The 13,455-nt window shown below is 41.7% G+C and overlaps 2 protein-coding genes across 2 annotated transcripts in view; both read left to right on the top strand.

The window, feature by feature from the left end:
- Positions 1-2,500: 2,500 nt before the first annotated feature.
- Positions 2,501-13,455, top strand: part of Opn3 (opsin 3) — a 30,993-nt gene continuing 20,038 nt past the window's right edge. The window contains exon 1 of the mRNA XM_021175208.2: positions 2,501-3,009. Within this exon, the coding sequence (XP_021030867.1) occupies positions 2,643-3,009 (367 nt within the window). The 5' untranslated portion in view covers positions 2,501-2,642. The remainder of the gene's footprint in view (positions 3,010-13,455) is intronic.
- On the top strand, positions 6,693-12,913 carry Chml (CHM like Rab escort protein). Its single transcript, XM_021159983.3, has one exon. It carries the CDS (start codon positions 6,867-6,869, stop codon positions 8,736-8,738), a length of 1,872 nt encoding a protein of 623 aa, XP_021015642.1. The 5' UTR covers positions 6,693-6,866; the 3' UTR covers positions 8,739-12,913.

Here is a 13,455-nt window from a genome sequence, read left to right as displayed (position 1 = left end):
AGTGCCACCAGACACGGGCCAAGTATTCAAACACACAAACCCATAGGGAATTTTCCACTTAAACCATAACTCCCATAAAGACCTAATTTTGAAATTTACAAGAAACATTTTTATTAACAAAATCGTATATGCAGAATCTTGCTTATTATGTCTATCAACTCTACTAAAAGACCTTAACAATTCACAGGATTATTATAATAACTATTGTCAATTATCAAAATATTAACCATTTCCCCCAGAGGCTCTTACTCTTTTTATTCATTGCACTCACACCTCTTGTTCAGGCAATGTTCTGGACCTTATAGGTCTATTGTATCAACCTTATTATGTTGATACAGTAGAGGTCAAAGCACAGCTGCTCACCTACCTCTCTATCTTCATCTCCTGTTATTCTGCTATACTGGTGCCCTTGTTTCCCTCCAAAGGTGCAAATAGAGTCCTACCTTGGCACATAGGTCTTGTTTATAGAGTTCAATGCAGAGCTGTCTAAGTAACAGCACATTTGTTTTCTCGTTCCTCTTATGATGGTTTGTATATGCTTGGGCCAGGGAGTGGACTATTAGGATGTGCGGCCTTGTTGGAGTAGGTGTGTCCCTGTGGGTCTAGGCTTTAATACCTTAGTCCTAGTTGCCTAGAAGTGAGTATTCTGCTAGCATATACAAACCATCACACCTCTATTTTCTCTGCCTTATAATTGTTTATGGCACTTAGCATCTGACATCTTATATATGAACCAATTTGGTTAGAATTGTCTTCTCTCCCAACACCTCTAGAAAGTGAGCTTTAGGAGAAAAAGACTGTGTGCCAAAGAATGAATATTTTAGGGAAAAAAAATCAGGACTCTTTCCTTTCTTCCTTCCACTAACGTTGTAATCTTACTGTAGGAAGACTACTATAGTGAGAAGTCAGAGGCACAAAGAACTTGTTAAATGGTCCTATAAATCTAAACCACAAAATTAAAAACATTTTTCAGGGCAGGTGAGGTCAAAGGCCTTATAGATGCTTAATTCAGGTTAGAAGTCTTAAAAATAATATCAAGATTTTGAGGCTGGTGCACACTGCCTCTTAGTCAAGTGTTCAGTGCAGCAGGGTATCAAGCTATCTCGCCACTTAGCTGACTACTGAAGACTTTTGAGATGCACTGAGTCTAACACTAGTGGGAGGAGGGGTGAACACTGGTGCACACCAATTTAATTTCCACAAACCAGTCATTAGTGCCTATGGCATCTTCAGGTGCATGCAGCTCGGGCCATTTTCCTCTCGCGGGTAGTCGTTGGGAACTGCAGTGGAGACAGAGAAAGCAGGCCTAAAGAAGTGACGTTCACAATCTATATTTGACTTGTTCTATATTTGCATTGCTGCTGGGGGAAAGGTCCAGTGGAAAATGCATGCTGTTCTAAATATATCCTCTCTATACCTGCTAGATTTGGATCAAAGCCTTAGGGGGCGGGGCACTGCTCAAGAGATCACCTCCAGAGAAGCATTTGGACTGGATTGTGTATCAAGGTATCCCTACTGCAGACTGAGAAGGCCTGGGATCCAGTGGAAGGGTGACTTGGGTGTCACTCTGATGCTATTTCCTTCCTTATTCTGGGGCTCTGAGAATGGCAGCTCAGCACACTGTCATAAACGCTGGGACATATCTTCCAGCTCTAAGGTTGTTGAGACTTAGCCTGCTGCATTTGTTTGTTTGTTTTTAACGTCAGGTTCCCTGTTTATAAGATCATTTCGTTGGCGCTCTACTTCGGGCATTTCAGTGTTTTGTTTTCTTTCTATTGGGTGTATGAGGTGGGGGTGGGTGTTATTATAGCTTCCCAGGAAAGAGAGTAATTCATTCAGCATGCTTAACTGAGTTGAGAGCAGGCGTTCATAAATATTTATGAATGAGTGTATGCTAGTGTGAGTGACTTAACGGGTGAATGGACGAGATGCTTTCGAGTCCGTTGAGGGCTGTGAGGATCCGCTGTGGCTAATTTACCTCCGTAAGGGAGTTTACTTTCTCTTTTTTTTCTGTACAGTTTGTTCCCGTTTCCACCTCGGCTTAAGGGTGAAGGAAGCAGAGCAAGAGCTCACTGGTCTCCGAAACTCACCTCTGCTGGGCGGGAATGCGCCCGGGAGGTGGGAGGGGGAAAAGGGGAGGGCCGCTAAAGCAGTAGGGCGGGGCCACAGCTCAGAGGTGCGGTCAGAGGTTCTAAGAGGGCGGAGCTGTATGCCGGAGGGCGGGGCCAAGGGTGTGAGTCAGGGCGGGGTAACAGGAGATTCCGGGAGGGAGGAGCCGCAGGCCAGACTGCGGAAGAGTCTTAGGAGGGCGGGGCCAAAACGGCTGCCGTAGGGGTGAGGCCGCAAGGTAGAAGGGCGTGGCCTCCAGGGAGGTCCCGTGGGAGGGACTGCAAGTGCTAGCTAGTGGGGCTCGGGACTCACGCGGGAGGGTGGGATAGCAAGAACGCTAGGAGGGCGGAGTTTCATGCGGTGGGGCGGGGTCCCAGCACCGAAGGGCGGGGCCTCGGGTGCGCGCGGGTTGGGCGGGCCTGGCGCGGCTCCCCGGCACAATGGCCTGAGCGGCCCGCAGAGCGTGAGATCCACCCTGTTCGGGCCGCCCGGCTCACCGAGCCCTCTCTCTCACGGCGCGCCGGCGTCGGGCCATGTACTCGGGGAACCGTAGTGGCGACCAGGGCTACTGGGAGGACGGGGCGGGCGCCGAGGGCGCAGCACCGGCGGGCACGCGGAGCCCCGCGCCTCTCTTCAGCCCCACCGCGTACGAGCGCCTGGCGCTGCTGCTCGGTTGCCTCGCGCTGCTGGGCGTCGGCGGCAACCTGCTGGTGCTGCTTCTCTACTCCAAGTTCCCGAGACTGCGCACGCCCACCCACCTCTTCCTGGTCAACCTGAGCCTGGGCGACCTGCTGGTATCCCTGTTCGGAGTCACCTTCACCTTCGCGTCGTGCCTGCGGAACGGCTGGGTGTGGGACGCCGTGGGCTGCGCGTGGGACGGGTTTAGCGGCAGCCTCTTTGGTGAGTCGCCCGGGACGCGTTCTCCTTGCCTCTCAACTTTCCCCGGGTACATCAGCTCTGGGCCTCCGTCCTCCCCGGGATCGTCCCTGATAGCCAGTCATCACCCACAACTCCCTATCTCTCCTCGAGAAGCTCCCTTCATCCCCAAGAATCCTCCCTTTCACCTGGTCTTCTTCCCCAACTCTGTTTCCCTCCTTCCCTGGATTTACACACCCTTCTTCCCAGCCATCACCAACCCCAGCCCCTCCTGCCTCTGTAGCACTTTCCAAAGTCTCCCTGCCGCTGGCCACCTTATTTCCCCTCATCTATTTTTACTTCCTACTGTAGCTCTCAACAGGGCAGCTCACAGTGGACTTTACAGAGGGAGAAAGAATGAGGCCCTGTAGAGTCAAGAGATGCAAGAAAAAAGTCAACTCCTGAACAGTGGAGGCGAGAACAAGGAGAGATTTAATTCACAAATTTAGTATTTGTTCTTCAGAATGACATGTAGAATCCTAAATAACGCAGTATTTTACCCCCTTTCACTCGTTAGCAATTATAAACAGTTGAATGCTTCCTAGGGGGTGAGACTGTATTTTTTTTTATTATTGTATTTCCTGTACATAGGTTCTGTCACACCAGAGGTTACAAACGGCGCAAAGAAGTCCGACTCGTAATTAGCAGGGCAGCCAGTACATTTAATTGAAGTAGAACTTGTTGCTTTCTTGAAGATTTATATTGAGAATTGACAGGTTGAAGGTTGACTAATCCAGTATTCTAAGCCTGGGGAAAACGTGTGTGTGTGTGTGTGTGTGTGTGTGTGTGTGTGTGTGTGTCCCCTAGGGATTTTGTTTGTATAACGATTTAAAATAGAAATGGATATTTCTTAAGGCTTAAAGTCCCTTTTCACAAACCTTAAAAACACATTGATAATTTACTATTGCCTTGATCTTGCCAGAGCTTAGAGAAAAACATCTCTGTAATATCCTTGACAGTTGTTATTTGCCAACTTACATGTGGCAAACCCAAATCTCACGGTGTTTGTCACCATTTCCTTTTTAAAGTTTTAAAACAAGATTTAGGAGGCATGATGGTTTTTCACTGATTGACAATTCTGATGCTTTCCCCTAATAAACATTGATCTAAGGATTTCTTTACATAACAATATTGAACCTTGAGGAAGGTCCGTAAGAGGATGCGAGTAGTAATATAGGTTGACTATATGATTATTCTCTCTGTTACCTAAAAAATGTTTTTTTGGAGGGGTGGGGGCGTTTAGGCGGATTGATCTTTAAAGAAGGTGATGAGTCAGGACAGCTTGCAGAAAAGCCCTGGGGGTAGCGACAGGTGTTTGTTTGAAGACATTAAAGTCCTTTCTTTCTGTGAAGTACTTTTCTGTGCTGTGGTGTTCAGTGTCTCCATCTGAAAGTGAATAAAAAGGAATGGGTTGAGTTTTCTTATGTCTGCAGCACCCACCCTGTCTCTCCCTGGCTTGCTCTGCCAACCCTATCTTCCAGAATCCTCTCTGCCCTTTCTTCCCCTTCTGAATTCCTGCTGGGGTCTGTCAGCACCAGGAGAGATTTTTTTTTAAAGACTACAAGAAACATTCGCCCTGGTTTTACCCGAGGGTTCCTTTATTCAGGACATCTAGTCTTTCTTTGAATCGTGTCATTTATTCCCATCCTAAAATCTGATGTAGATCTTCTGGGGTTAGAGGATTGAAAATAAGTTACTTCCTGGAGACAAGTGTAGAGTGAGGTGACTTCAGACCGCACAACATTCTTAGCAAGTAATTTCTTTTCCCAGAATATGCTCTTGAGTAGGATAAAGGATGGAGGTGGAGAAGACTCTTCCCTTTTCTGTTCCTACACCAGGACTAATCAATTCTGAGTACTGAAGGAGGGCATTTCTAATTGCTGGACGTTGCTAGCTGCTTGCTCCAGGCTTTGGTGATGCTGATGGTACTGGTCTGATGGTACAAGGGTGGGTCTTATGGCCACCCCATTGCCTGGGCTTTCCCAAGCCATTCACTCTCGCAGGCTGCCAGTTTCCCCATCTTTGTCATCCACTATTGAGCTTTCTGTGGTTAATGTCGTCTATCCCATTTGCTTTGTATTTTTGAAGGCTATTGTGTTCTTTACGTACCCTTGGTGCTTATAACCCCCTCCCCTCTCACTACCACCTGAGCCTTGTTCTATGCCTGGAGGAAGTGCATGTTTATACTTTAGATATCCTCATAGGTTCCCTCTCCCGCTTTGTACTCTGCTAGAAGCGAGAGTAAGCAGTTCACAAATTCTTGCATATATATATATATATATATATATATATATATATATATGCACAAGGGGACCAGGCAATTGCTTCATTCTGGGCTCTGCTCCTGGCATCTCAGAGAAGGCTAAAAATAAGAGGAATCCCTGATAATCTTGGTCAGAGGTTTCCACCAGCTGGCCTTGTTAGGATCACTGTTTCAGTTAAACTGATCCGTCCAGCCAGTGACCTAGTAAAGTTCATTTAAATCCCAACTGAATGGCTTATTTTATAAATGTCAGAATAACCATTCTCTTCCTTGGACCTGCACTTAGATGTCAGCAGATTTAATGGTAGTGAAAAGTAGAGGAGCCAAAGAACACTTACTGCTACAGTATATGATGAGCAATCAAAAGGCTGGCAATGGGGTGTGTAAGTGTGGTAGCCTTCAGACTTCCAGGTGAGTGTGTCCAAAGGGAGCAGCTGGCAGCCACATCTAGCATCACACGGGCTGTAGCCAGCATTGCGGTGGAAGGCAAGAGAAGCAGCTTTTTTTCATTATTTCCTTAGAAATGAAACGGCTGCAAAAATAGTCTGACAAAATGCAAAGATTTCTTTATTTAGATGTGAAGAATAGATATTATTTATGACACAGTGTTTTAAATAGGTAACCAAGAACTTTCCTTTTTAGCTTATACATGTACTTTGATACTAAAATGTTATAAAACTGTTTCCCCTTAGGCTTGCTCTTACATATACTTAACGTATTTTAAAGTGCTAGTTATTGAATTAATTCTTTTGTAATATCTGAATATCTGAGTGTCTCATGTATCTACCGCAAGATCCGTGGGGTAGTTAGAGATGTAAAAATCTTCTCTACAGCTGTTCTGGGATTAGCTACAGACTTCCCTGGCCACAGTAATATTCTCCATTATGTTGGCATGATCATAATGCATAGCGTGTTTACATTAACACAGTAAAGCCACATAGTTCTTTTAGTCTAATCTCATGGTATTGTCTAAATATTTTATTAAAAATCAGTAATTGTATAATATTATTTTTTAATTTATTGGGATATTGTGTCTATGCCTCACAACAGTGTTGCCTGACTTCAGGGGAGGATATACAAAATACCTTTTGTTCATTTGAAGAACTGATAGGAAGCATTTAATGAATTGCTTTGGGTAGAGGTTTCTATCCACATGAACAAGTTAGGCTCCAGTGGATTGGAATTGCTGTTGCATGAAATTGCTTTTCTATTATTTACAATTGTGTTCTTTTCTTGAATTTTCTTCTTTCAGAGAAGAGTTCCAGCACACATGCATATGTGATGCATGGTAACATTTACCGCTATGGTGAAATGCAGAAATGGAAAGGACACAGCCGTTTGCATATTCTCAGATATGGTTACATGCACTTTGTCATGTTTTCCAAGCTACTGACTTTTTTTTTTTAAATGTCTAAAAATTGTAACAGTTAAAAGCTTAGGACTTATAAACTCAGTGTTTCTGAGTGAACATCACAAGTAGAGATTTCATTACAGCATCAGTACCTCGGAAGAGCCCTCAACCTAGATCCATACGGTGTTCTTTCCTCAGCTGTGGCCCGAAGCTTCATCAGCTCCTAGGATGGCGGAGCAGCTTCCCACAGAGTTTGATGTGGTAATAATAGGGACAGGTTTGCCCGAGTCCATCCTGGCAGCTGCATGTTCAAGAAGTGGACAGAGAGTTCTGCATATTGACTCAAGGAGTTACTATGGAGGGAATTGGGCAAGTTTCAGCTTTACAGGTTTGCAGTCCTGGCTGAAGGACTATCAACAGAACCATGACAGCGAGGAAGGCATGACCGCTGCATGGCAAGACCTGATCAATGAAACAGAAGAAGCCATTGCTCTTTGCAAAAAGGATGAAACTATTCAGCACATAGAAGTCTTCTGTTATGCTAGTCAAGATGTGGAGGACAGCGTGCAAGACACCGATACTCTGCAGAGAAGTTCCTCCCTAGAGGTATCTGCTACTCCGGCTGACTCTCTAGATTCTGCAAGCTTGCCCAAAGAAAGGCAGTCAGCTTACTCTACAAGCTATGAAGTGCCTTCTAGACATACAGAGGAAAGTGATAGAGAGCTTTCACTATCCTCAGCTAATGTGGAGGACCCACTGGAGAAAGAAAAGTACTGTGGAGATAAGACGGATATGCACACAATTTCAGGTGAAGATAAAGGTGAACACAAACTTGTTGTAGAAGACAGCATTGAACAACCAAAGAGAAATAGGATTACTTACTCTCAAATGGTTAAAGAGAGCCGGAGATTTAATATTGACTTGGTATCAAAGCTGCTGTATTCTCAAGGGTCACTGATTGATCTTCTAATCAAATCGAATGTCAGTCGTTATGCAGAATTTAAGAATGTCACTAGGATCCTTGCATTTCGGGAAGGGAAGATAGAACAGGTGCCTTGCTCCAGAGCAGATGTCTTTAATAGTAAAGAGCTCACTATGGTTGAAAAGAGAATGCTAATGAAGTTTCTTACATTCTGTTTAGACTATGAACAACATTCTGATGAATACCAAGATTTCAAACACTGTTCATTTTCTGACTACTTAAAAACTAAAAAACTAACACCTAATCTCCAGCATTTCATACTACACTCAATTGCAATGACCTCAGAATCATCTTGCACTACATTAGATGGCCTTCAAGCAACAAAAAACTTTCTTCAGTGTCTTGGACGGTTTGGCAATACTCCCTTTATATTTCCTTTATATGGCCAAGGAGAAATTCCCCAGTGTTTCTGCAGGATGTGTGCAGTTTTTGGTGGAGTCTATTGTCTTCGCCATAAAGTACAATGCCTTGTAGTTGACAAAGACTCTGGAAGATGTAAAGGACTCATAGATGCCTTTGGTCAGAGAATAAGTGCCAACTACTTTATTGTGGAGGACAGTTACCTTCCTAAGGAAACATGTTCAAACGTGCAATATAAGCAGATCTCCAGGGCAGTGCTCATCACAGATCAGTCCATCCTGAAGACAGATTCAGACCAGCAGATTTCCATTTTGGTAGTGCCTCCTCTGGAGCCAGGAACCACTTCTGTTCGGGTCATGGAATTATGTTCATCAACCATGACATGCATGAAGGACAGCTATCTGGTCCACCTGACCTGTTCCTCTTCAAAAACAGCCAGAGAAGACTTGGAACCTGTGGTGAAGCAGTTAGTCATTCCTTTTGCAGAAGCAAAAGCAGAAGCAGACAAAGATGAACTCAGAAAACCAAGACTCTTGTGGGCTCTTTATTTTAATATGAGAGATTCCTCAGGAGTGAGCCGAAGCTCATACTGTGGCTTACCTTCCAATGTGTACATCTGCTCTGGGCCTGACTGGGGACTGGGGAATGAGCATGCAGTCAAGCAAGCGGAAACACTGTTCCAAGAGATTTTTCCCAGTGAAGAGTTCTGCCCTCCTCCACCAAACCCTGAAGACATTATCTTTGAAGCTGAGGGTTAGCAACCCTCCAAACACAGATGGAACTGACTACGTTCAAAACCTTAATCTTCTGGCAATCCTGGAGTTAGTAATACACTCACCACTAAGCTAGACACCCCAAGGACAGTAAGAACTTTTAAATCCTATAACACCTTCAAAAACAAAAGAAAACACTGGAAATGCTTCATCCTGGCCTCAAAACATTGCCATATGAAAGAATAAGCAGCAGTAACTGTGTGAGAAACGTGTCTTCAACAGTGAGATACTGGGTTCTGCTAACCTTTCAGCAACAGATCTGTTGGTGACTCTGCTCTTTTGTTTCAGAATTGGCTCCAGGAATTCAGAATCTTTGAATGGTGTTCACTTTTATTTTACTTTGGGGTCCCTCATTAGCACCTTTGTTTACCTTAAGGTAATATCACACTTGCTCCTATGTTTAGGTTTTTTTTTTTTTACACAAAATTAATGCCCAAGGACTATTATAGTTACTGCTGCCGCTACTGTTGTTGCTACCACCTCATATACATAGAGGGACACATAAATCATAAACTGGGAGGTTTTTTTTTTTTTTTGTATATTACATAACACATAGAGATGGTAGGAGTAGCAGCTAATTCAAGTGCCATGTGATAAGTTTAGCTGTGCATGCTGCTGTGTCTTCGGGTTGATAATGACATGTGAATTCATTCACCTGCTTGACCGTTGGAACTCAGGAGGCAGTGAGACTACCCTAGCTGCCTACTTTATAAGACATACCTTTTAGTAGTCCAAGAAATTCATATTTAGGAGATTCATCACAATCTGGGCATGGTGGCTCACTTGTGTAATCCTGTCATTCAGGAGACTGAGGCAGGAGGATTGCTATAACCCAAGCCAGTCAGGGCTACAGTGTTAAGACTATTTCAAAACAAAACAACCCTCCTCCCACCAAAAAGAAGTACATTATAAAGAAAACTAAGGGAACAAGATTTATTCAGAAAAAAATTTATAGACTTGACAATATTTAACTCCCAACTCAGGCTAACATAAATTAATAAATTACCCCAGAAAAAGATACCTCAGGATAGATATTAAGAAATTATCAGAAAGGAATTCCTGGGGAGGAACAGTGGTACATCTTAATGTGGTTATAGATAGCTTTAAATTTTAGATAGATTTCCCCATCAGGCTTCTCAGGGTGAAGCATGCCACCTGGTTAGCTGGAATTTCATAAGCACTGGTAATGGACAGAGGGTATGACTACTACATGTCTGTTACCTGGAGACGAGAAGTTTTCCTTCTAGGACTACATGCTATACCCCAGCAGTGAAAACCCTCTGAACTGTGGGAAGGGGACTACAGTGTGCGCTGAGTATACTCTTACTCCTCTTTAGTGAGGAAAGCAGGGCCAGCCATTCACACGAATGACACATGCTGAGAGTAGACAGCCATTGATTGGTCTTAGTGTTTGCTTTTTTAATACAGCGAAGTGAAAACATTGGGTAGATCTTAAGGTTTATATCTAGCCTAACAACTGAAATACCTGAAATGACCTAAAATAGCAATTAAGAAAATAACAATTCTAAGATCAGCAAAATGGATGGGTAAAAAGAGAGTAATTCAAGCCTACTGTATAAAGTCAGGACGACAGTCTATTCCAGAGACATTTAAAAGAGGTATAGCTGTAAAAGATAAACAGACATTTCAAAAGACAGAACTGAATGTAATGGAACTAAAGATTAGACTAGGCCAAAGTACTGTTTGTTTGTTTGTGTGTTTTAAACTAAGGAAGTGAGTACATTACTTTAAATAATCACAAAATAAAAAGTTGGAAGTGAGACAAACCAGTAAAAAGTATTAAACCAGGAAAAACTATTAGGAGTATTATCTAATTTTCTAACAAGTTAGAATAAGCTTATTGTAGTTTCCAGATGTTTAAGAAATAAAATCATAAATGCTGCTTTTCACCAATTATATTTTAAGTCAATGAGGGCTCCATTCTAAAAATCAAACAAAGGCCCTTATTCTGGGTAGGTGGGAGCTGCAGAATACAGTGTTGGCAAAGAGCTAACATCAAACAAACACTTACAGTGACTCAGGAGTAGAGGGCTGTGTCCAACAGAGGAGCCATACATCTGCACGAACAGAACAGAACCCTTAGTACTAACTGCACCAACCAGAACCTTACTCACATTTGCTTTAATTATGTTTGCTAATGATTTTGTAGGCTTTTCATAATATGATAAGCAACTACTTAAAACTTAACTCAAATGTATATTGGGAAAGCATGTACGAACCATTTCTCAAGCAGAAATGAAAGGCCTTGTTACTATTTTCATCTGTATATGGCTGAAAAAATTGTCACTGGAATAAAAATGCAAAGTAAAGATGCAGAAAGAAATTAGTGCAAATATATCTTATTTCTATGGCTTTATAATTTACAAAACCTATAACAAATATATTACAAACAGAAGATAATTTCACAAGTTGCAAAATACATAGTTACTTAAAATCTCTAGATTCCAACAGTGATGGAAATTTAAAAAGCGTCCGCACACACACATACGTATATATGTATATATATTTAAAATGTTATGTAACTATATTAGAATAATTTAAGAAATATACTAAAATAGAAGGCTTAATGAAGGAGCTAAATTTAAAATATGAGTATGCTCCCATGAGACCTATCTTGAAGAAAGTGCTATAAACACAGAAAGACCTCACATCATTCACTACTGGCTGTGTGATCCCATAGCAATCATTCTCAGCTTCCATTCACCATCTATAAAGTAGCTATAATACTTAACAGAATTATTGTGAAGATCAGGTTGAATAATACATAAGAACTCATATCTAAAGTAATGCCAGCATATGATATTTGTATGTAAATGGTTTTATTATAATATCATTTGTCATACCAAGCTTATGCTTTATGTAATTTGAGAGAATTGAGATAAGTTATCCAGGAAAGTAAGCAGGGAAAGCTACCGTAAATTTTAGAGGGGAAAATACAGGGCTTTGCCCTTCAAGTCCTTAAGGCATGATAACTGTGCAACCTATCTAAATGTTCTGTAGTGCTGAGTTCAAGAAAGTTAAGACTAGCTAGGTATCTGGATGGAAGTATTTAGAAGCTGCTCATAGGAAGACTGCATTAGTATAGAGATAGGTACTAGGTCCACTTTTCATCAAGTAATGCAGTTTATTTGTAAGTGAAACTGTTGAGCATAAACATAATAAGACTATGATTTTTACCCTAGTCATGGTGCCAAGGAATGTTCTGGCAGTGAACATTGACAAGGTACATCAACTAAACTTAAACTGAAAAAACATAAAAATAAACAAGGAGAGAAGGTGGGATAAAAAAGCTGTTGCTATTTCGTGGAGTTTTTTGTTTTGTTTTTGTTTTTAACTTTTACTTTAGTTTTTCAAGACAGGGTTTCTCTGTGTACCCCTGGCTGTCCTGGAGCTCTGTAGACCAGGCTGGCCTCAAACTCTAGGAGAGCTGCCTGCCTCTGCCTCCCAAGTGCTGGCATTAAAGGTGTGTGCTTGGCTTGTTTTTATTGATATTTTTAAGTGGGTGCAAATTCTTTAGGCTTCCTGTTCTCCTTGTGCATAGTATAAAGTGATAGGTTGCAAATGAGAAAAAAAGAAGTAAAAATAATTTCTTTGATCCTCAAATTAATATGCATTAAAATAGAGTTTGAAGCAATGTTGACTGAGTTCCTACTATTTTGAAATCTGCATGAGTCTTCTCACAGTAACATCATGTATTCATAGTCATTTTGAAGAACTACTTAGGAGAGTAACCAGACTGTTATAACAGTATTTTTGACATCACTTTGAGTAGCACATGCCCAGGAAAATACTTAGAATAAACTAATGAATAAATAAGCTACTTTTAAACAGATATTCTAGCAATTCCATTTATACAACTTTTTAAAAACGCCAGCTAAGAGATGGATAAATTTTGCTGTGTTGCTTGTGTTATTGTAGGCTTACAGAGAGTTAAATGGCATATATATGATTGTATGGAAACATGTCTGAGGATCAGAATGATGTTAGTTTACACCAGAAATTATTGCGTGCTGATTACATTTGTGTAAAACTTTAGAACGCTACACTGAAAGGAATCAGAAGGCATGTAACTACAGGTTAATGTATAATCTTTTTGTTTCTGTAAGATATTAGTGTGTAGAACTAAAATAAACGATTAATTGGTGAAATGGTGTGCTTAATTGATGAAAAAATACTAATGTCTTAGAAACATGTAAATTCTGCTTTACATTAAAAACATACATTTCTGATAGGGTAAAAGGTGATCTCCAAAGATGTGCGGCTGAAAGTTTTTGTAGGACTTTGTAAGAAGAATCTTTGGGTGGAGATTGTTTTTTGTCTTCATGTCTTCTCTCAGTTGTCTGACTTTAAGAAATAATCATAAAATTAGTAGGTGCAGACCAGTTGGTGAGTGTGAAGATCTTTCCTGGCCTAGCATGATAGAGCATGCCTGTAATGCCAAAGCATGGGAGACTGAAGTAGGGGGATTGCTGTAAGTTTGAGGATAGTCTGGACTACATAACAAACCATCCAGGGCTATGCATACATCCTGTCTCAAGAGATAGAGAATGAGAATTACATAGTGATCCAAATCTAAAGTCATACATTACTGTGGAGACTTAAGTCTGAGAGCCGCAGAGATGAAGTCAATTCACGGGTGTCCACTGAGCAGTTGCAGGGCATCTGTTGCCAAGGAATACAC

This window comes from Mus caroli, unplaced genomic scaffold (assembly GCF_978045245.1).
Source record: "Mus caroli unplaced genomic scaffold, Mus_caroli_1 scaffold_1, whole genome shotgun sequence".
In the NCBI taxonomy this organism is placed as follows: domain Eukaryota; kingdom Metazoa; phylum Chordata; class Mammalia; order Rodentia; family Muridae; genus Mus; species Mus caroli.
This window is presented reverse-complemented; position numbering and strand designations above follow the sequence as displayed.

Bases quoted from the DNA above. Each gene is read 5' to 3' on its own strand.
- Chml (XM_021159983.3), top strand. From the start codon at position 6,867: ATGGCGGAGCAGCTTCCCACAGAGTTTGATGTGGTAATAATAGGGACA.